Below are 22,867 nucleotides of genomic sequence, written 5' to 3'. Positions count from 1 at the left end.
TGGCCACGTAACCTTGAGCAAGTTACTTAACCCCGATTGCTTAAAAAAAAAAAGTAATGTCTTGCTCTGTCAGTAGGCAATGACTTCTATCCTAAAATTGGCAAAAGCTTCTCCAACTCTGTTCCTTTGCAAGATTCTTCTTTACTTTCTCTACCTCTCAACAGCAATAGGTGATAATGTGGAGAAGCATCTTTTCTTTTTCTCAGCAACAAATCACACTTCTGGGAAACAGCATATTCTCCCTATTCCTCATTCTTCTCAGCAGCAGGTGGCAACAGAGCATTCTAGCGTCTTATTGGACAACCAGTCTTCCTGGTAACAATGAATAGTGCAGAGAGAGTTCTCTCTCTTTGACCCAGTTCTGAAATCAGTTCTTTGTTCTTTGGCCTCACTCTCTTCTATAATCTTTTTTGGTTCAGCAGTCGATTTCTCCTCAGCTTACGGTTGGTGATCAATTTCTCATCTTCTGTCTATATTTGGGTAAATTACATTTGTCCCACAATCTTAGAGCAGTTTGGGTGCCCCTATTTGCTCAGATATTAACCTAAAAAGCTCTCTGATTCTTTGATTCTTCCTATGCATGTCCCAGAAACAGACTGGATTCTCCATTTGCTCCAATGTTCTACTACTTGTCATATGCAAATGAGTGACTATAGTCTCATCATTCTGAGTCAGACAATTCAGCAACTGCTTTTCTCTGAAACAGACTTATGTCCAGAGACAAATGAACTGTCCAGGAGAGAGAATAAACATACAAAAGGAAAAGAAATAAATACAAAGTAGTTAAAAGACAAGGTAGTTTGGGAGGGTGGGTAGAAGCTAGTATTTGAGCAGTATCTTGAGGGAAGAAAAAGTTTTTGAGAAGCAAGTGAGGAGGAAGTGCATTTAGCAAAGCATTAGGAGATGGTATGAGGAACCCAGACAAGGCCAGTTTGACTAGATCACGGAATGTGAGAGGGGGAGTAATGTAGGAAGCTGGAGAGATACACAGAGGTCAGGTTGTAAGGAGCTTCAAAAACTAAACAGAGGAATTTATATTTTATCTTCGAGGGGAAGTAAATAGGGAACTGGTGGAGTTTACTGAGTAGGAAGTTACAGTATGGTCATATCTGTGTTTTAGGAAAACAACTTTGGTAATAGTGTGTAGGAAGAACTGGAGTGGGGAGAGATGAGGCAGGGGCACCAGTTGCAATGACACAGGTGAGAGGAGATAAGAGGTAGATGCAACAATATTGATTTGAGAGATGCAAATTAAAACAACTCTGAGGTATCATATTACACCTATCAGAGTGGCTAATAAAACAGAAAAAGAAAATTAGAAATGCTGGAGAATATGTGGGAAATTGGAACATTAATACATTGTTGGTGGAGTTGTAAACTGATCCAACCATTCTGGAGAACAACTTGGAACTGTGCCCAAAGGGCTATAAAACTGTGCATACCCTTTGATTCAGCAATACCATTTCTAGGTTTATATCTCAAAGAGATCATAAAAAGGGAAAAGGACCCAGTACAAAATATTTATAGCAGCACTTTTTTGTGGTAGCAAAGAATTAGAATTTGAGGGCATGCCCATCAGCGGGGGAATGGTTGAATAAGTTGTGGTATATGAATATAATAGAATACTATTGTGCTAAGAAATGAGGAGCAGGGGGCAGCTAGGTGACTCAGTGAATAGAGTACAGGCCCTGGAGTCAGGAGGAACTGAGCTCAAATTCAGCCTCAGATACTTAACACTTACTAGCTGTGTGGCCTTGGACAAGTCACTTAACCCCAACTCCCCTGCCTTTCCTCCTCCAAAAAAGACAAAAAAAAAAAAAGAAATGAGAAGCAGGCAGATTTCAGAAAAACCTTGAAATATTTACACGAAATACTGAGTGAAATGAGGAGAACCAGGAGACTATTATAATACTAACATTATGTGATGATCATCTGTGACAGACTTTCCCCTTCTCGGCAATACCATGATCCAGCATAATTCCAAGACTCGTGATGGAAAATGCCATCCACATCCAGAGAAAGAACTGTGGAGCCTGAATGCAGGGCGAAGCATATTGTTTTCACTTCAGTTTTCTTTTTCTTTCTCTTGGTTTTTCCTTTTTGTTCTGATTCTTCTTTCACAACATGGCAAATGTGGAAATAACGTTTAACATGATTGTATATATATATGGCCTGTATCAGATTGCTTACTGTCTTAGGGAAGGGAAGGGAGGGAGAGATAACTCTGGAACTCAAAATCTTACAAAAATGAATGCTGAAAACTATCTTTACATGTAATTGGAAAAAAAAATGCTATTAAGTGAAAAAAAGATAGGACAATATTTGGTAACAGATTGTATATGTGAGATGGAAAGAGTAAGGAGTTGAGAATAATGCTCTGGGTATGAGACTGGGAGACTGAAAAAAAGAACGGTGGTGCCTTTGGCAGAAAAAGGGAAAACTGATAGAAGGGTGGGGTTTTGTCGGGGAAAGAGAGTGAATTCTGTTTTGGACAGCTGAGTTTAAAATATCTCTAGTCATTAGGTCCAAAATGTCTATGGGCATTTGATGAAGCAAGACTGAAGTTCAGAGAGACTGGGGCTGGCAATAAGGGGGAGATCATTCAAGGCATGGGGGACAGCCTGTCATGGAAACAGGCTATGGAATCTCAAGTCATGGAAGCAGAATATGGAATCTCAAGTATGGGGAAAAGTAAGAAGACCAATTAGGTGAGAGTGTATGAGGAGGAGTAATTTATAATCTGCCTGGAAATAACATCAGATTGTGAAGGAACTTTAATGCCAAACAGAGGGGTTTATATTTTATCCTAGGGCAAGGAGGCGGAGATGAGCTTTTTGAGTATGTTCAGATCTGTGCTTTAGGGATATCATTTTTTCAGTCAGCCAACAATTAAGCACTTACTACATATCAGGCACTGTGATAAACACTGTGGATACAAAGGAAAGCAAAGGCATTCTCCTGCCCTCAAGAAACTCACAGTCTAATGGACAAGTAAACAAATCGTATATAGGAAAAATAGAATGAAGAGGGATTAGGAAAGGCTTCCTGTAGAAGGTGGGATTCAGAGTAGACCTGCTTCACAAACCTCTATTTGTATGTAATAGTGAAAGCACTACATTTCCCAGGATACCTGGGTCCAGAGAACAAGGATGGATTAGAGACATCATTTTGAATGAGGTCTTGGAGAAGACAGGCTTTTGGGAGGAGAGGGACATGCAGGAACACAATAACCATGGAGCACCCCTGAAGCCCCACAGAGCAAGAAGTCATACTAGGTACAGAGAAATACTAAGACCAGCGGCAATCTAAGCAGAAATGTGGGTGCTATATTCAATTAATTTTATAACCTCTCATTTCAGCTACAGAAAGATTTCATTTAAAACCTCCCTACTGGAAATAGGATTGTTTAAAGGAGTTAAAATTCTAGGCTACTTTTGGGGAGGGGGTATGAGACATTTACTGAGAATGTCGGTGGGGACTGCTTTACATCGCTTTATTGCATATTTCTGACCCGAATTAATATTTTTGTTTTTCCAATGCTGTACTGAATGTACTTCATTCAGTAAGTGGTCCAGGAGCTCAGGAAGGATGGGAATGAGGAGAGATTCAAGACTGGTGGTTAGGGAAGGCTTCTCAGAGGAGGAAAAGGGTCTGCTCCTATTGTGGGTCACTTTTTATTTTAATCTGAATTAACATAAAAAGTTCCCAAATTTATCTGAAGTAGTGAGAAAAATCAGCCAGAGAGGTGATTTCAGAATGAGAAGATCCAAGTTGAGAATCTGGATCCATGGAAGTCTAGAGCTGTTCTGAAACACGAGTAGTGTGGTACAGGAAAAAGAACAATGAAATAGGAGGCAGAAGACCTGGATTCAAATCATCCTATTCTGTCATTACTAAATGATTAGTAAAATCACTATCTGTGATTTTGAGCAAGTCATTGTCCTTTCTCAGCCTAAGTTTCCTCATCTGAGGGAAGGATTTTAGAAAGTCCTTCAAATGAGGGATTTGGACTAGATGACTAAAACCCCTTCCAGGCTAGCTGTGCCCCTGACCTGGTACCTTCTGTCACCTTTGGAGAGACAGATTAGTTGAAAACATATTCCAAAGAGCTATGACTATGGCTGGCAGACTAGAGGCTCTGAAAGTCCATACAGGAAAACACACCAGGCATCAGACCCTAACATTGTGTATGTGAAGAGTACCTGCAAAAATAATGGAAGAGAAGGGGAGCAAGGAGGTATTGGTGCCTACTGGGGACCAGACCATAATCTAAACACAAGTGGTACATATGACAGACAAACCAAAGAGCATCATTAGAAGCAGCTACCAAAAGAACTGGGCCAGCAAAGGCCCCAAATAAGGACAGTCTTATTGTTTGCACAGATAACCAACTTATTACCAAAGGTATGAATGAATGAATTGATAACCGGCAAGAAAATGGCTGGAAAATAAGTAAAAATAAAGATGTTGTCCACAGAGATCGATTCACTAAACTGGATAATATGACTCAGGACAAGAATGTTGAGTGGAAGTATGTCCCTGCTCATTCTAAAGTTGAAGGCAATGCTGAAGCTCAAAGATTAGCCAGAGAAGCAACTAGAAAGAAGTAAGAAGACTCAATCAATATTTGCAGATGGTGAAATTTAAAGTGTCACTCTCTTTAACCCTGCAATATAATCTCCAAATCAATCTCTTTACCCTTCCCCCTCTTTGTGTTGGAGCTGTCTTCCATAGCTATCTTTGGTCATTTTCTTCATATGCTTTCTCAGTTTTTCTATGTGCTATTTTAATTTTTCTTCGGTAACATAAACAAAATACTATATACTATGAATATACTACAAAAAACTGTAGAAACTGTTCATACGAGAAAGGCAGATATCCTCATCTCTGTTAGATCCAGCTCAACTCTGACTGGCTCAACTCTTGCCCCAGACCACTTAGAAATCGATCCAGACTACTTGAGTGTGCACATGACTTGGCATAATGGGAGTCACCAACTTTTCCTTTGGGTAAAATGGACTGTGAAACAAATCTTGACATGTGCACTGACACTGCTTTCTAAGGACTTCCTGACTACCATTTTCCCTGCTTGTACATTCTACAGTATCCCAATATCATCTGACATCCTGACAATCTAGAGATGCCTGTCTGGGCTATGCAATCTGCCCCTCTGGTGCATTCTTACACCTTTTAGGACTCAGAACTTTTGAAAGTCTTTTCACTTACCCAGCAAATGAACTCTCTAATATATTGTCTTCCCTGCCCCGTCCTCCCCAATGTGAACTTGACCATAGACTCTCTTTCTGTAGTTGTCATCCATCCCCAGTACTGAGCATAGGACTTGGAACTTAGCAGGAATAGGAATTCAATAAATGTTTTTTCATTAAAAACAAACAAACAAACAAACAAACCCTGCCAACTCTAAATCTGTGATCTGAGATCAAAAGAACTTACAGGAACAGGAGGAAAAGAACTTTTACAATCATTTAATCTAATTCTCTCATTTTACAGATGAGGAAACTGAGATCCAAAGAAGTTAAGCAATTCTTCCAAAGTCACCCTACTGTTTAGCTGGGATGTGAATCCAGGTCATTTAACTCTAAATCTAATGCTCTTTCCATGATACCGTCACTCCATACTCTTTTCATCCATAGCTAAGTGGCACAGTGGATAGAACCTGATGTCAGGAAGATTCAACTTCAGATTAGGCTTCAGATACTTCACACCTGTGTGACCTTTCTCTGCCTCACTTTCCTTGACTGTAAAATGGGGATAATAATAGCACCTACTTCACAGTGTTGTGTATCTCAAATGAAATATTTATAAAATGTGTAAAAGGCACAGTGCCTGGCACATAGTGGGTACTTAACAAATGCCTTTCCCTTTCCCTTCTTGGATTTATAGATACAATCTGGACCAGTTTAGGTTTTACCCTAACACAGAGGTTCTTAACCTTCTTTGTGTCATGGACCAGACCTAGTCTGCTGAAACTTAATGGACACCTCCTTTTCAGAATAATATTTTTAAATGCATGAAATAAAACATAGAGGATTACAAAGGAAAAATTAATTATATTCATAGTTATTCAATTTTTTAAAAAAGACCCTGGGTTAAGAACCTCTGCTATAATACCCTGAAACTATTCAATAGTATTAGGAACATAATAGCAAATTATCCAGATGGGTTGGAATACAGCAATTTCAACTTCATGATGAAATTATTAAAATTTGTAACCTGTGAAGCTTATAAACAGTCCTTTCTCTGGATAGATAAAACTATACTACTGTGTTATGACCAACTTTGATAGACTGGACTCTTCTCAAAAATGCAGGGATATAAGTCAATCCCAAAAGACGCATGATGGAGAGAAAAATGTGCATCCAGAGAAAGAACTAGAAAGAACTAAGTTTATGTCCAGGTGGAAGCAAAATACCTGATCTTTTTCGTTCTCTTATTTGATTTTATGTCCTCTTTACCATTTTTCATTCCAGCTGGTATAATCCATCCTTATAACCTGACCATTGTATAATGTGAAAGTATTTACAGATCCTATACTTGATTATAAGACGGGGGGAGGAGGGGAAGGAGGGGGACAAAATGTGAAATTCAAGGAATTGTGGAATTGAATCCTGTAAACTAAAAGGAAACAAACAAATTAATAAATTAAAAATTGAATTAAAAAAAAGAAAAAAATTATACTACTGATGCATTTTTTTGTGATCTGGTATTGATTTCTGAATATATAACTCACTTTTCAGTTTTCCAAAACATACTACAAGGAATGAAAAACAGGCTGTCATAAATCCACAGGAAGTATCCAAAAACTGTTTTGTACACCTCAGCTCCCTCCAGCAAAAACCATTTGATGGCTTCTCATTGCTTACATGATAAAGACCAGTTATCTTACCTGGCTTCAAGGATCTTCCACAATTTCTCTGCAATCTACATCTTCAATTTGAACAATTCCTCTTTATTCCCACTTTATTTCCTGTCTCTTCTCTGTCCTTTAAACATGACATTCACGTTCCTGCTTTTGGGTCTTTTTTCAACATCTCTTCTTCCTGAAAGGTAACCTCCCTATCTCCTCTTCTTCCTCCTAAGTGGCATCATGCCTCAAGGTCTACAAAGCACTTTACATAAACACATTATCCCATTTGACAATTCTGTGAGGGAAATACAACAGGTATCATAATCCACTTTATCTAGGAGGAAACAGAGACTCCTTTGGCACAATTTACTTAGCCCTGAGTTACAACTACTTAGAGTCAAGGTGGAATTCCAACCCAGACCTTACTTTAAAAGCAGGGGTCAAGCCCAATCAGCTGTTCAAAGTCTTCCTTGCCAATGCAAACCCAGTCTAGGTTTCTCCTGAACCCTTAACAGCTGTAATTTCTGAACTTTGAGTTTGCTCCTTGCCACATGCTCCCTTATGTGGGCTTATGTGCTATCCCCTCAATTGGATTGTAAGCCCTTTGAAGGCAAGGACTCTGTCTCCCCTGAGGAACATTCCCCCAACCATTGTTTGGAGGTCTGGGCACTCAAGCACCTTATGGTATCAGTGATGGGGAAAAGTGGGCATTTTGATGATCAAATTCAATTCCTTTTTCTGTTCCTTAGTTTCTTCTTGCCCAAAAGGAGAGGTCGGATTAGGTGTGTAGAGTTAAATTCAACCCCAAACCCTCTAATGCCCAAAAGTAATTAAGGGGCAGCGCAGTGAGAGGAAGCCAAGCCTTTCTGACTTCACTAAATTGGAGGAGACTCAAGGTGGGTGGTCAGGGGAGGCTTCTCAAAGGAGGCCAAGAGGCTGCCCAATGTCCACAAGCTGGACATAAGGGGCAGGTAGCGTGGTCATTGGACACATACTCCAATCAAGTCAAGCCATACTCCACGTGTCTCCCGCCCCCCACAAAGTCATAGGAAGAAAGGAAAGGCAAGTGAGGCTGTAAGAACATCCCCTAGGCCACGTGTAGTTTAGTGTGACGTCACCACGCTGACAAGGAAAAAGTGGCACTGCACAACACCAGAACCTGTCATGACGACAGGTGACGTATGACGTCGCCATAGTGTCATGGCGCGGCGTACAGTTGCAGAGGTCGTTTGTATGAGAAACTAGCGTGGACAGGGTCTTTCCTATCCGGGTCTCTCTAAGATTCAAGGAGGAGCTGGCCTTCCCTCTCAACCCTCCCTCAAATAGAAACTGAAAACTCTTTCGTATTTGCATACATGAAGACAGGCCAATGGGCTTTAGGAGAACGGAGGGACGTCGGAGAGTAATCTACTCCACCGGAGAAAGAGGGAATCAGGCCGGGCAGTTGGTAAGCGACTGAAGCTTCCTCCAATGAACTTTAAGAAGCTCAGGTAAGAGGGGCGGGCAGGTTTCGTTCAGGATGGTGACCAATGGCGAGCGGGGCCCTCTGAGTGACGAGGCCCCCGGCCCAATGAAGATTGGAGGAGAGCGGAGACCTCGTTCAGAGCGACGTCAGCTGAAGCCAGTAGTATCCGGTTATGGGCGGGGCTAGAAGGCGAACGACGGGCGTGACATCCAATGGCGAGTGCAGGAGCAGGCGGCTCCGGCCAGGAGCGCCGAAAGGGCCGAGGGAGGGGGAAAAGCTCTACAGTGGAGAAGCAGGAAGTAGCCGCGGTGAGAAACGGAGGCTGCGGGAAAGGTGGCGGCAGCATCGGCTGCGGGAGCTGGGCAAAGACCGCACGGTGTCAGCCTGGCCCGGGACCGCAACAAGTAAGCCCGCCCCGGGTAAATACCCGCCTCCGGCCCCGCCCCCTCCTTGGGGGCGGGTAAATACCCTCCCCTCCCCCACTTGGGTAAATCCCCCCTCTCTCGGGGGGAGGCGTCGGGGGGATTGGGGGTGGAAATCGGTTCCGTAAGGATGCTGCTCCGCCGCCGCCGCCGCCCACCTGGGTCCGGCTTGGGGTGGGTGAACCCCCGGCAGAACCGAGCTCCCGGCAAGCCAGGTAAATAAATACCCGGGGGACTGGAGGCACCTCGGTGCCGGCCCCCTCCCCCTAGCCTTCGGCCCAGGGCGGCGACCTGGTCCCGGGAGGCCGCGAGGGAGCACGACCCAACATGGTGCCTGCACCCCCGGGGAGAAGGAGTCGCGGACCGGCAGCTCTCCCTTCCCTCCCGACCCCCGCTGCCTGGCCGCCCTCCCCGAAGACCCGCCAGGGCCGGGTTCAAAGGCTTGAGGCCTGCAGGTCAGCCCTTTCCCCTCCCCCCCCACCCCACCCCTGCTCGCGCCTCCCAGGGAAGCTGATGTCCTGGGGCCCCGCCCCACCCCACCCCTGGGGGCCCCGGGAGAGTCCGGAGCCGGGGAACTGAGAAGGGGTCGGAGGGCCCCAGGAGACCGGGGCCGTGGTCAGTTACGGGCGACCCGGAGGACTGGCCTTGAAAACTCGTGCAGAGGAGAGGAGGGGGGTGCGTCGGCCCCGGGGCGCGAGCCGCTGCCGCTGACCTGCGCTAGCAGCTGGTCCGCAGGGCCGCCCTGCAGCCTCAGTTTACCCTTTCGCCTTTCCACGTCCTTGGACCCGTTCCTTGCCCTGCCTCCGGTCCTGCCTCGCTCCGCGTCTCCGGCCCCGTGCCTCAGCAGATGGCAGAGACTTAATTCCGCCCGCTGCCCAGCTAGTCCGCAGCCTAATCGCCTCCCCGCCCTCCCTGCCCCACCTCAGCCTCAGTACCAGGCGGTGGGAGCCCGTGGAAAGTGGAGCGCTCCTTCCCCTTCCATCGCCACCTCCCCTCCCCCCACACGCTCCGAGTGGGCCGAGAGCTAGGGCCGGAGCTGAACCTCTTCCTGTTCGGCCTTCTCCTTTGGCTTTGGGCAAGAACAGAAGGAAGAACTGAGGGGGGTGGGCAGCAGAAAACCTGGAGACCTGCAGGCAGGAAAGCGCCTCCACCCTTGCGTTCCAGGCTGCTTCTGCCTTTTGGAGAGGATTGCTATCAGATGACCTCAGAAGCCGAGGCTGAGCAACAAACTAGTTGTGGAGAGGGGTGTGTGAATGAGGAGGGGGAGCTGGTCCTTCCTGTATCCTCAGTAGTCGGCCACTCCCTTCCATCGGCCACTTCTGGGCCAGTCACTTATCCCAGCCCAAGGGAGGAATCTGGGGGTCTCCACGAGAAACGGCCAGGCAGCTCTCGTGAGAGCTTCGGGGCCACTTGGATCTTAGCTGAGTTTGAGAGGACTCCCCATTTTGTCTCAAGCTAGATAGGTCCCCCCCCCTCCCCTTTGGCTCCCAAAGGTCCCTCCACTCATACCTGCTGCCACCTGCAGAGACCATCTCCAGTTACCATCCTGGGGCTTGGGGACAGGTGAGGGAACCGGCCCCAAGAGGACGAAAGGCATCTTGAGAGAAGAGAAGGGGGAGGGGATTTGTGGACGCAGAGACTCTCTCAGCCTTGTTTTTGGAGACATTGGCCTAACTTCAATTCTTTACCTCTTTTTTTCTTTTTATGGGGTGGAATGGGGTAAGATTCTGAAGGTTACTACTGTGGTAAGGGCTTGGGGCAGAATGAGGGGACCGTGACTGGATTTGAATGGGATTAGTTGCCACCAGGAGGGTTTGATGGATGTGTGTGCCTGTGTTCGAGAAGCTTTTTACCCTGGCAGCCTAAAGGGGGGAGGGGTTCATGTCCCTCCTCCAACCCCCTCTCCCATCCTAGGTTAGCTTCTTAGGGGAGGTGTCACCGTTAAGTTCTCTTTTTCGTCTTGGTCCCTTGGCCTGGGAAGAAAGAAGAGAGGAATATGAAGAAGAAAAGGAGGGGCAGGCTGAGGGAAGTCTTGTGCCACTCTAGGGAAGACTGGGGAGCTGAGCAGCAGGTGTTTGTGACTGAGAAGAGGCCCAGGGCTGGGACTTTTGTGGCCAGATCTGCTGTCATTGTCTGTGGGTCTCTCTCCTAATCTCTCTGTATCTCTGTTTTCCTGAGGCCATTTTTCACATTGATCAGTTTATATTCCCTTCAAGTTGATAAGAATCATTCCAATTGGCCCAGATTTGAATTTGTGGGATAATCATGGATGGTCTCAAATGGTCCAGACTTCATATTTCCATTGCCCACTTAATCTTAATCCTTAGCAGATCCAAGATGTCCTTATTTGATCTGAATTTGATATCATATTCTTTGTGTAGCACTGTCTGATTTTTATTTGATTTTTATCCTTAAAACAGCGCTGTAGGGAGTTGGAATCATTCTCTGTCATTTGTAGGTGGTAAAACTGGCCAGGTGAAACTTGATGAGGTTGAACCTTTCTTGTCCCAGCCTATTGCTCTGATCACTTGGCCCCATTACCTTCCCCATCTCTGTGGACTTCCTTTGACCCACAGATGACCTTAATTGATCTTGTGGCCAACCTTGAGCCTTAACAGTTATTGATTAATTGTTTTTCTTTGCTGGGTACTGAGCTGAGTGATGGAGTCACTTCAAGGACAGGACCCATATCTGTATCTAAAACCTCAGCTGATTTCAGCCCTCTGTAAACTGTCTGATTTCTTCAAGACCCTGCCTCCTATATACGTACATGCCTATACGCATCCCCATCTCTCTTGACTTTGTGTTTACCTCACACAATTGTCTTCAGTTTCCTTCTCCTGCTATCCCTTTATATTCCTCCCTTCTCTCCCCATCATCTTTACCCAGCATTGGTGGGGGTCATTTGTGTCTCAGCTCAACTCAGCCTCTCTAATAGTTGGGATCCCTGCTCCCCCCATTGACATCAGGCCAGTACATGCTCTCATTACCAATTACCTGGTCTCTTGCAGTAACCTCCTAATTATCTTTCTGCCTCCATTTCCATTCCCTTCCTGGCCTTTAATCCATTCTTCATCTTGCTGGCAGAAACATTTTTCTTAGAGATGGTCATTCCACTCGTGAGAAAACGCTTCCATGGTTTCCTTTCACTTATCAAGTGATATTTAAACTGCATGCCATTCAAAGCTGACCACATTCTGGCCTTTTCCTACTTTTCCAGCCTCATGTCCTATTTCTCCCGTTTCTCTCTGCTCCGTACTTCTGTTAAATCCATGTCAGCTCCAAGCTTTCCCTCTCTTCCACTTCCCGAAATGCCTGACCTCCCTCTCATCTCCCGGTGGATCCCTATGCATGTTTTATAGTCCAAGCCTTCCCTGCTCTCCTGGTTAGTTATTACCTTTTTCCCTCAGGATTTCCTTTTATAATTCTCTTATCTACCCAGAATCATAAGCTCATAGACCTAGACCTGGAAGGGACCTTAGAGGTCATCTAATCCAATCCCTTCATTTTACAGATGAGGAAACTGAGGCCCTGGGAGGTTAATAACTTAGCTAAGTAATCAGGAAAGATTTGAACCCCACTGCTCTGGCTCCAGAGATAGTTTTCTGTACCATTGTACCATAGCTGCCTCCCCTTATGCAATATTGTATATGATAGCAGTCTGAGTTGTTATCTTGTCCTGCCTGCTAGACTGTAAGCTCCTTGAGGGCAGAACTGGAGTCTTATCTAAACCTTGTATCTCCCACAGTGCCTGCCACAATGCTCTGCACACAATAGGCCCTTAATAAATGATTGTTGTATTGCACTGTCCAGTCTGAGGGTTCTTAAAGGAGGCTAAAGAGAGGGGAAAGGATAGGGAAATAAAAAAGGAAGATGTCCCCCTCCCTTAAGTCTCAATGCCTCCCTCTTATTCCCTCTTTCCCCAGGTGTAGGTCCCACCCCCACTATGGGGGACATGAAGACCCCAGACTTTGATGACCTCCTTGCTGCCTTTGACATCCCTGATATTGATGCTAATGAGGCCATACATTCAGGGCCTGAGGAAAGTGAGGGGCCTGGGGCCCAAGGGAAGGCAGAACCCAGTGGTGGGGGATCTTCTGGGGAAGGACCTGGGGCTGCTGGAGATGGGCTGACTGTTCCAGCCCAGCCTTCTGACCATAACCTTCCCCATCCAGACATCTCTGCTGTCAGCGTTATTGTCAAAAACACTGTATGCCCGGAACAGCCTGATTCTGTGGGTGGTGGTCCAGGTGGGGATGGAGCCCGAGCAGGGCCAGGGCCCAAGGAAGGGCCTGTGGGACCCCGACAACTACAAAATGGTTTTGGGGGCCCTGAGCCACCCCCCTCAGGAGCTGCCCGCTCCCCAGTTCCTCCCAAAGGAGAGAGTTGGAAAGACAAAACAGGGGAAGGGAAGCCTTCCTTGGACCTCTTTGCACATTTTGGGCCTGAGCCCCGGGACCCAGGCCCCTTGCCTCCTTCTGCCCCTTCATCCCGTGAGGGGTCCCTGACCTCGCCCTCTTTCTCTACCCCTTTTGAATTGAGCCAGGAAAATGGTCCTTCTCTGCTGCCACCTGATTCTTCCCGAACCTCAGGAACCACAGAGCCAGGCAGTGACAGCCCCCTTCATCTTTCTGGCTCAGGCAGGTCTGGTGTGGCCTCCAGCCCCAAAGAAGTGGGCATTCTTCCTAACAGTTCACCTGTCCAGGTGGGTGGGACCCCCTTTTTTAAGTCATTGCCAGCCTCAGGAAACTCTCCCAGCTCCCCAAAGCCACTGGGCAGCAGCCCACCGAGGGATGAAGATGAAGAAGATGAGGGAGCAGCCGACAAGTCTGCCCCTGATACCCCTCAGAGCCCTTCAAGTGGAGCTGAGGCCGCTGATGAGGACAGCAATGACTCCCCAGCCTCTTCCAGCTCCTCCCGACCTCTCAAAGTTCGTATCAAAACTATTAAAACATCCTGTGGGAATATCACAAGAACAGTGACACGTGTCCCCTCAGACCCTGACCCCCCTCCTGCTGCTGTCCCCCCAACTGAAGGTGCTCTCCCGGCTGAGGCTGGCCTCCCAAAGGTCCCCCCAGTGACCTCTACCCCTGAGAGCCCCAAAGTGGTGAGTGTCCAGCTAGGGAATGGCACAAAGCTGAAGGGCACAGTGCTTCCAGTAGCTACCATCCAGAATGCCAGTACTGCTATGCTGATGGCAGCGAACGTGGCCCGTAAGGCCGTAGTCCTGCCTGCTTCCGCAACCCCCAAGACCGTGGCCAAAAATGTCCTTGGCTTGGCACCCCAGACCCTGCCCAAATCTGAGGGGAGGGTGGCACCAGGGAGCGGGGGGCAGAAGGTCAATGGTGCCTCTGTGGTGATGGTGCAGCCCTCGAGGCCCACGGGGGCCGGGGGTACAGTGATCTCTCGGACCCAGTCTGGGCTGGTGGAGGCTTTCAACAAGGTCCTCAACAGCAAGAACTTGCTGCCGGCGTATCGACCCAATCTGTGCCCGCCAGCAGAGGCCGGGCTGGCTCTGCCTCCTTCTGGGTACCGCTGCCTGGAATGTGGGGACGCCTTCTCTTTGGAGAAGAGCCTGGCAAGACACTATGACCGCCGCAGCATGCGGATCGAAGTCACCTGCAACCACTGTGCCCGCCGCCTCGTCTTCTTCAACAAGTGCAGTCTCCTGCTGCATGCACGCGAGCACAAGGACAGAGGGCTGGTCATGCAGTGCTCCCATCTCGTCATGCGGCCTGTGGCTCTGGATCAGATGGTCGGGCAGCCAGACATCACACCTCTGGTCCCTGTGGCTGTGCCCCCCGCGGCTCCCCCACCCCCAGCTACTCTGGGCACTGGGGAGGGGGCTGCCGAGTGCCTGGTGTCACCCCTGTCGGCTGAGCTGCCGCCAGCTTCTGCTTCTCCCTTTACTTACACCTGCTTTCGCTGCCTCGAGTGCAAGGAGCAGTGTCGAGACAAGGCCGGGATGGCCACTCACTTCCAGCAGGCCGGACCCCCTGCTCCTGGGCTTGCCAGCAACGTGAGTCCACCTTCTCCCAGGGAGAGGGCCCGTGGACAGGAAGGGGGGGTGAGGGGCCCGGTTGATTGTGACTTAGCAGGGCTGGACACTAGCTGGGAGGCCCAAGTCTGGTAGGGAGAAAATTCCAGTGACAAGGGAACTACCTGATTTCTTTCTACCCTAGAACTCTACCTTGGGATATGGTCACGGTTTATTATCAGCATCCTCCCTGGCCTCCAGTCTGGGTAGTATTGCAGTCAGTGTTAACCTTGTGCCCTCTGGATCACCTATGCCTGCCCTTTCCAGGTGTGTTCAACTTGTCCCATGATGCTTCCCAATCGCTGCAGTCTGAGTGCTCACCAGCGCATGCACAAGAACCGCCCCCCCCATGTCTGCCCTGAGTGTGGGGGAAACTTCTTGCTGGCCAACTTCCAAGCCCACCTTCGGGAAGCCTGTCTACACTTCTCCCGCCGTGTCGGATACAGGTGCCCACCATCTCTCTATCTATCTAGCTATCCCCCCTTGCTCTCCGAAGTCCTCTGGGAAAGCTCACAGCGGCAGCCCCTGTCCTCTCCCTAGACTTTCTGTAGATAGAGAGGAGTGGGTCCTTCCTTTGGGAGGCTTCCCCTCTGCCCCCTGCCCACTTGGAATTCTTTCTGCAGGCTGTGACCCTCCCGCCACTTCTTTTCTTCCTCTTCTTGTGTTATCACCTTCCTGGGTTTCCCTTAGTACTCTCCTAGGGGACCAGATTCTTTTCCCCTCAGAGTCCAGATCGCATAGGAGCCTGAAAATGGTACTGTGGGCCGGAAATCCTGGAGGGCTTGGGATGTGCTTTGTCCCCCACTGCTCACCATGGCTCTTTCCCCCAGGTGCCCGAGCTGTTCAGTGGTGTTTGGTGGTGTAAACTCCATCAAGTCCCACATCCAGACATCACACTGCGAAGTTTTCCACAAGTGCCCCATCTGTCCCATGGCTTTCAAGTCTGCACCCAGCGCTCACGCACACCTCTACACTCAGCACCCTGGCTTCAGTGCCCAGGAAGCCAAGTGAGACCTGGGGGAGCTGGAAGTTTGGAGAGGGAGTGGGGAGCAGGGGGGAGCCTCTGTCCCATCCTGACCTGCCCCTTTCCCCTCCACAGGCTGATCTACAAGTGTGCCATGTGTGACACGGTTTTCACCCATAAGCCTCTCCTCTCCTCACACTTTGACCAGCATCTGCTGCCCCAGCGTGTCAGCGTCTTCAAGTGCCCATCCTGCCCCTTACTTTTTGCTCAGAAGAGGACCATGTTGGAACATCTCAAGGTGGCCTTGGGCACTCTAGTTGAGCCCCTTGAGAAGGGCTGGGGCATGGGGTAGGGCTGGCATTGTGAGGGATGGGGAAATTCATGCTGAAATATTTCTGGAGATGGAACACTTAGGAAGTGGGGTTGTGGGGAAAATGAAGTGGGAGGGAGGGTAAACCATAGAGAAGTTCCTCTCCCCGCCATCCCACTCATGGTGACTACCCTCCCTTCTCTCCCTCCCACAGAACAGTCATCAGGCTGGGCGGCTGGGAGAGGAAGCTGGGGGGAAAGGGACTGGGGGTACCCTGCTTACCCCTAAGCCTGAACCTGAGGAATTGGCTCTGTCTCGGGGTAGGGCAGGCCCTCCCACAGAGGAGTCATCTTCCTCTTCAGAAGAAGAGGAACCCCCTAGTTCCCCTGAGCCCCCCCGACCAGCTAAGAGGTCCCGACGTGAACCACGGGGGAACAGGGGCAACAGGGGACGGGGTGGGGGGCTTGGGGGCTGGACCTGCGGCCTCTGCCACTCCTGGTTTCCTGAACAAGATGAGTATGTGGCCCACATGAAGAAGGAACATGGCAAGGTGAGGGGGCAGTAGCACCTGGGAGGCCTGGGGCAGAAGAGGTGGTGGTGGGGAAGATGAACTGGGTGGGGTGGCCCCAGATCACAAAGGAAAAGGTGGATGGCGCGATCCCTGTAAGTCCATGCCGAGCTCTCACCCTGACTGTCCCTCTTCTTCCACCTCTTTCCAGGCAGTGAAAAAGTTTCCCTGCAGACTTTGTGAGCGTTCCTTCTGCTCTGCCCCCAGCCTGAGGCGCCATGTCAGGGTCAACCATGAGGGCATCAAGCGTGTCTACCCCTGCAGGTAACAGCCGGTTTCCAGCAGCTGTCTCCCCATGCAGGTCCCCTGCGCCCTGCAGAGATCCCATGCAGGTCCCCTTGTTCTGCCTGCCCCAGGTACTGCACAGAGGGAAAGCGCACTTTCAGCAGCAGGCTCATCTTGGAGAAGCACATACAGGTCCGACACAGGTTGCGGCTGGGCGCCCAGGCACCCAGTCTGGCAGCTGGACTTGCACGGGGGGGCACCCAGGTACTGAGGGGGCCGATGGGGGGAGGGGTCAGTATGAGGGGGGCCGAGGCTCAAGAGAGGCTAGCTGGACAGATGAGGGAATGGCGCCCAGAAGTGGGGCGGAGCTTGCTTGAAGAGGTCTGTGGTCACTTCCCACTGACCCGTTTTCCTGGCTCTCCACCAGGGTTCTGGGCGTAAGCGTCGCCTGTCCTCGGACTCCTGCAGTGAGGAGCCAGACAGCACCACGCCACCGGCCAAACCCCTCCGAGCAGGGCCCGGGGCCAGTAGCCGGATGCCCCTGCGCTACCGGACCATGGCGGGGGCTGAACAGGGTCATCCGGGAGGGCTTCGGGGCGATGACGGGGCCTCCCAGTGTCGAGACTGTGGCCTCTGCTTTGCATCACCTGGCTCCCTCAACAGACATAGGTTCATCAGCCATAAGAAGAGACGATGTGGAGGGCTTCCTGGTGGGGGAGTGGGGGCTGTGGAGGAGGTGCCTCCCCAGTCAGGGCCTGAACCTGAAGGAGGTGACTCACCTGTGCCTGCTTCTGGGGGTCCTCTGGCATGTAAAGTCTGTGGCAAAGGCTTTGACAGCCCGCTCAACCTCAAGACACATTTTCGAACCCACGGCATGGCTTTTATTCGTGCCCAGCAGGGAGGCAATGGAGACAGCTAGGTCCCATACCCCCTGCAGAAAGCAGGGGGGACCCTGGAGCCATAGGGGTGATTTGGATGGGGCCAGGGTCTCCACTGCACTGCTGTTGGCTCCTTTATGCCCCATACTGGGAAGGGAACCCCATCCCCCACCTTTCATGAGGGACTCTAGTCATTCCTAGCTTCCTTGCCCCATATTGGGTTTGGCACCTGGGTCCTTGATAGGACCTTTTCTTTTCCCGTTTCCCAACCCAACACTAATCATCACCCCCCTCAAGCCTTTAGTGTGTAGTTGGGGGTGGGGGGAGTGGAGGTTAGAAATTTGTCTCTGCTTTGGTTTTGGAGGCACACCTGATATGCCAAGGCCTGGGGATTGATGATTGCTCATACAAATATTCTTTCCCTTTCTTGGTCCTCGCAATCTTAGGCACCAGGAGAGGTGACCCTCCCCCTTTCTCTGGGCCTACCTCCAGCCTCCCCCCAGCTCCAGGCCCAGCCCCTACAGTGCCTTTCACTTCTTTTTTTTTTTTTTTTCTCAGAAACTCCATGGGAGGTTGGTGGGGACCAGGGAGGGAAGAAGGGGTAGGTACTCAGGAATCCTTTATTCTTGTAGTAATAAGAATAATTAATAATATTAACAATGATAAGGGAGGGGAGCACTCAGCCCATTAAAACTGCTAGTGGTTTAATCCTGATTCCAGCTTCTACTTTATTCGTCTTGGGCTTGGTAGGGAATGGGCCATCAACCCAGTGTCATCTTGGATGCCAGAGCTGCTTTTTTACTCCAACCAAGTTCAGTGAGAACACAGGTGGCTAACTAAGGACTTTATTTCAAACAAAAAAAAAAAAATAAAAAATTGAGAGCATTTTCCCTAGGCCAAAGGGAGTGGGGTCAGAACGGACACAGGTATCCCCACCCCCTTTGTGCTTGGGGCAGAACAGGGGATTGGCCCCACGTGTCACGGAAGGAAGCCTGACTGATCGCCTTCCCCTGCTTCCATGATGGGGAGTCCTGGAAGAGGAGGGGCTGGAACCAGATCCCCTTCCAGTAGGGGGAACGCCAGGTGCGTGCTGTGACCCCTTCCCACCAGGGACAGGGTAGAGGTGGGAGACAGGCCAGTGGGGAAATGGTATGGCCGGTCCCCAAGTTCCAAAAATCTCCCTGTGGCCCAGAACAGATTGGAGGAGGGCAAGGAAAACCACAGAGCCCAGAAAGGTCCCCTTTCCCCCAAACTCATCACGTCCATTGGGGGCAGTGGCTCCTGGAGCCTGTCAGGTGGTAATACTGTTACAGAAATGGGGTTCCTCCCCATATACTCCTCTCGCCCCAGGGGCAAGCTCTTTCCTTGTTACCACATGATCCTGGGTAGCACTCTCCCCATTCGTCTCCCTTGGGTGGACACTGACCCTCCCGCCACTCCCTGGGGCCGGTGGTGGGCCATCACATGATGCCATTGGTGAGGTACTGGAAGCCATCGTAGAGCTTGGTGGTGATGGAGCGCATGCTGCCGTCTACCATCTGCTCCACCAGCAGCTGCAGCTGCTCTTCTGTCATGCTCATGTGGAAGCGCTCCTTCAGGTTGCGGATGGTGCTGGAGCCATGGAAGCAGGGCAGCTGGGAGCCTAGGGAGGGAGGATGGTGGGGTCATCATCCCCCCCAACACCTACAGGCACAATGGCACTCCCCCCTCCCCAGTGCTGTTCTCTTGTTCTGCAGTCTGTCTGCCAGCCCTGACATGGTTCCAGTGTGATTCTGCTGGGCAGAGGGGGAGAAGGGAAGAGTTGGGGAGACCTGCCTCAAGGGCATCCTCACTCTGCTGAGGGGGGGGCACAGGTTTCCAACAGGGGGAGGAATGGGAAAGGGAGAGACAGAAGGGTCCCGGGGCTATTAAGAGGAGCCAGGCAAGGAATGCTGGGGCACTGGCACTGATCTGGGCACTTATCTGGCTGTAGTCTCTGCCTATGCTACGTGACACTCACAGATGACCTGGGCCACCGTCATTACGGGGCTGGGCGGGGATTCTCCTGAGCAACGTCGGCAACCTGTAGGGTGGGGCCAGGGGTGGCCCAATTGAATATTGATAGGGAAGATGTGAGTGAACAAGGGAAGGAGAACTTAAAAAGGCAGGCTTAGGTGGAGAATGAAAGCCCAGATTATAGGTGGGAGGAAAGGAGAAGAGTGAAGGGAGAAGGCCTAACTCAGAACCAAGGTGCATGGTGAGTAGGACTGGGGAAGATGAAATAAAATGGGGCTGCTGACTTTCAGGTACGATGGGACAGACTATAACTGGGTGAGAGTAGTGAGCTGCCAAGCTGGAGGAAGAATGAAAGGGTTCAGGAAGAGGCAGAGCTGGGGAGACCCAGGGCTGCCCAAGGGTGGGGAGAAATGCTAGAAGCAGTAATGGCTTGGAGGGGTGGGGTGGGTGCAGGTGGGGTCACTTTCCCCAGGCCACCAGCCAGGATTCAGGCCTACTCCAATCCCTGGGCCCAAGGGCCCCCCACCTTGCTGCATGATTTCCACAATCTGCACCACTTTGTCCATGTGTTTTCGGGCAGCAATGAGCCCCTGCAGCATCAGCATCTTGTAGTAGTTAAACATGTCACCATCCAGCCCTCCCATCACCTGGAGAATGGAGGGGTAAGTGGGAAGGGCAGCTCTGCAGGGGAGGGCTCTGACCTCCTTCCCCAATCACTCTCCATCCATCCTCCCCTCCCTGGGACAGAGCCCACAGCCTCACTTTCAGTGAGGACCTGCCAAGCCCCACTTGTTAGCATGGCCATCTCATTCCATTTTGCAGAACCCTCAAATTCACCCTCCCCCGGCAGGGAGCTTGATGGAGACAGCTTCATAACTCACATCCACAAACTCTGTGGTCAGCTTAAACGCTGAAGTCTCAAAGCCCAGGTTGCGAGGTGAGCTGGACAGGATGAAGCCGAAGTCAATGTGGATGATGTGCCCATCGGCATCTAGAAGGATATTCCCATTGTGCCTGATGAGGAGATAAAGATGGTCCATAAAGGAGGCAGAAGCAGACTGATCCCTCCAGCCCCAAGGTGACAATGTGTTGGCCAAAAGTGTCCCACAAAGCCAGCTCCGCGCTATCTTATCTGTCCTGCCACCAGTAGAGACCATTCCATGAGGACCAGAATGCCAGTTGAGGGCGAAGTGCAAAAATGTCATGAATGAGAAAACTCAGCTAATCCCTCCCTTCCTTAGCAGTGACCATCTAGAACACGGCCCATGAGCCAGAGAGGCCTCTGAACCTAGAGATAACGCACAGGAGACCACCGGGAGGTCAGTCATGTCTCTGTGAACAGCTTTTTGCTTAATCCCTACTATCTAATGAACTTCACAGCTGGGTTTATCAGCCTATAGCAAATGTGCAGCAGCAAACTGTGAGGGGCTGCCAGAAGCAGGAACATGGAGAACAGGGAGGAGTGTTTACATTCAGTTTTTAAAAATAACAAGATAAATTGCAAAAAGAAAATTAATATGGAATACCTTATAACTAGAAATCACATTAGTCACTGGGGGGGGGGGAGTATGAATTAAAGAAAAATTCCAGGTCTTAATGACTTCCAAATGAATGGCACAGACCATGAGAAGGTGAGGAAGGCCTGGACCCATTCAGCATAACATAGCCCAGGCCAGGCAGGCAAGGCAGGGCCTTTGTTAAGTAAAGTGTGCCTATTCAAGGAGGCCTGGGGGGTGGGAGCCTTAAGTCCCACTGGCCAGAGGGGAATCCGGTCTCCTTTCACTCATTTCCAACCAATCCCTGCAGCACTACATAAGGCAGAGCTGGAATTAGCCAAAGATGGGAGCTGTGTGTGGAGAAGCTCTGCAGTCTTCTTCTGTGTTAGTTCCAAGCATGTTAAACCATTACAGGTTGGTACCTTTGTAACACTGCGGCAGCTTTTCTGTTCTTTCCTATATTTGGGGTCTATAAATTGACTCCAACTCTATCATAGATGATTTTTCAAAAAAAGGTGCAGGATTCCTTTATTCAACTAGGAACTGGAAGGGCAGATAGCCATCCCTTTTTAGACATCAGTTTACTCATTCTTATTATGGTTGTGCTTCAGGAAACTGGATTCAAATCCTGACCCTTGGCCCTGAAAAAGGATTTCTAGCAAAAACAACACCCTGCCCCCTCTATATCTGGTCTGCTGTTTGCATGGTTTTGTTGCTTTGAAAATTAAGTTTTTGTAGAGCACAGCTCTGGGAAGCCAGGCTGTTTCCTTTCCCCAAACCACTGACACAGTTTGCCAAACATAGAGTTTCAGACTCTGTGTAAGTTAAGACAAGAGTCCTACTTATTCAACACTCAGCACAACCAGCAAGAATTGCAGCAATGACAAGCTGAGATATGTTTATGTGAGGGGTTGGAGCTGGGGTTCAAAGCTGAGAGTGCCCCAGAAGTCAGGCAGGATGAGGACCTGGGGAGGCAGTCACCTACCTGTCTTTGACCTGGAGCAGGTAGCAGACAAGACAGTAACCAGCACAGCTTTGCACAAAGTTGCGCTGGGCGCTGAGGAACGCCTCAGTGGTATAGCTGCCATGCTCCTGTAGGAAGTAATCGAGCAGGGAGAGCTGTGACTGCTTCTTCACCTGATGGATGGACACAGCATTGACCACAGGCTCTATCATCCCACTGTCTGCAGAAATCACCAGAATCTTGTAGGGCTTGATCCAAAGGGGCACCCGTTCTTGCTCCCAGATGGACTGAGGGGAGAGACAAGGACATAGGAAGATCACCATCACCTCTCTAGTTGGGAAAAGATGATAACTGGGCCAGAGGAAGAGACCTGCATCCCTTCTTAGCCTTCTTTTCTCTGCCCATCACCCTAACCGAGGTTGTCTTGGAACATTATAAATAAAATCTAAAGATCTTGCTGGGGACTAAAAAGCATGGTAGGGAGGTGCAGGAAAAAGAATGGGAGAAGGATGTAGACACGAATACAGCAGCATACCAGCAAGGAGAGACAGGAATGGAGAAAGCTGCTGCTCAGGTACAAAGGGAGGGGGTCACATGTAAAGAGTGGAGCCTCCTGAACGCTTTCTGGGGAATCGGGTAACTAAGGGCAGTCATGTAATTTTAAGGAGTGAGAAA

The 22,867-nt window shown here is 49.7% G+C and overlaps 2 protein-coding genes and 1 long non-coding RNA gene across 9 annotated transcripts in view; 2 read left to right on the top strand and 1 right to left on the bottom strand.

Moving 5' to 3' along the window:
* The first annotated feature begins 7,252 nt into the window (after positions 1–7,252).
* ZNF687 (zinc finger protein 687) lies at positions 7,253–18,451 on the top strand. Of its 4 annotated transcripts, none has more exons than XM_069090026.1 (9): positions 7,253–8,737; positions 13,302–14,774; positions 15,060–15,238; positions 15,623–15,799; positions 15,892–16,054; positions 16,281–16,616; positions 16,786–16,898; positions 16,991–17,123; positions 17,287–18,451. In XM_069090026.1, exons 1-9 carry the CDS (start codon positions 8,546–8,548, stop codon positions 17,776–17,778), a joined length of 3,258 nt encoding a protein of 1,085 aa, XP_068946127.1. In that variant the 5' UTR covers positions 7,253–8,545; the 3' UTR covers positions 17,779–18,451. The 4 variants fall into 4 exon arrangements, with proteins under 4 accessions (XP_068946127.1, XP_068946124.1, XP_068946123.1 ...); XM_069090023.1 differs by having other exon boundaries at positions 7,255–8,737; positions 12,682–14,774; XM_069090022.1 differs by having other exon boundaries at positions 7,255–8,752; positions 12,682–14,774.
* Positions 18,340–22,867, bottom strand: part of PI4KB (phosphatidylinositol 4-kinase beta) — a 26,218-nt gene continuing 21,690 nt past the window's right edge. For 2 of the 4 annotated variants that reach the window (XM_069090027.1, XM_069090028.1), the window contains 5 exons: positions 22,214–22,479; positions 20,614–20,746; positions 20,259–20,379; positions 19,737–19,799; positions 18,340–19,379 (listed from right to left, as the gene is read on the bottom strand). In XM_069090027.1, coding sequence (XP_068946128.1) covers positions 19,198–19,379; positions 19,737–19,799; positions 20,259–20,379; positions 20,614–20,746; positions 22,214–22,479 — 765 coding nt within the window. In that variant the 3' untranslated portion in view covers positions 18,340–19,197. The remainder of the gene's footprint in view (positions 19,380–19,736; positions 19,800–20,258; positions 20,380–20,613; positions 20,747–22,213; positions 22,480–22,867) is intronic. The other 2 variants (XM_069090030.1, XM_069090029.1) reach the window with 1 other exon arrangement.
* The window catches only part of LOC138162675 (uncharacterized), a 2,299-nt gene continuing 184 nt past the window's right edge, over positions 20,753–22,867 (top strand). The window contains exons 1-2 of the long non-coding RNA XR_011168694.1: positions 20,753–21,051; positions 21,539–21,642. This is a non-coding gene — a long non-coding RNA (uncharacterized lncRNA). The remainder of the gene's footprint in view (positions 21,052–21,538; positions 21,643–22,867) is intronic.

The sequence above is a fragment of the Petaurus breviceps genome, unplaced genomic scaffold (assembly GCF_028583685.1).
Source record: "Petaurus breviceps papuanus isolate PSGF00001 unplaced genomic scaffold, PetGlider_PUasm1.0 186, whole genome shotgun sequence".
Classification (NCBI taxonomy): Eukaryota; Metazoa; Chordata; class Mammalia; order Diprotodontia; family Petauridae; genus Petaurus; species Petaurus breviceps.
Note: the sequence above shows the minus strand (reverse complement) of the source record. Positions and strands in the feature narration are given on the sequence as shown.

Bases quoted from the DNA above. Each gene is read 5' to 3' on its own strand.
- ZNF687 (XM_069090022.1), top strand. From the start codon at position 8,506: ATGGGCGGGGCTAGAAGGCGAACGACGGGCGTGACATCCAATGGCGAG. The intron at 15,800-15,891 runs GTGAGACCTGGG...TCCCCTCCACAG, and splicing joins TTCAGTGCCCAGGAAGCCAA to GCTGATCTACAAGTGTGCCA. The intron at 17,124-17,286 runs GTACTGAGGGGG...GCTCTCCACCAG, and splicing joins TTGCACGGGGGGGCACCCAG to GGTTCTGGGCGTAAGCGTCG.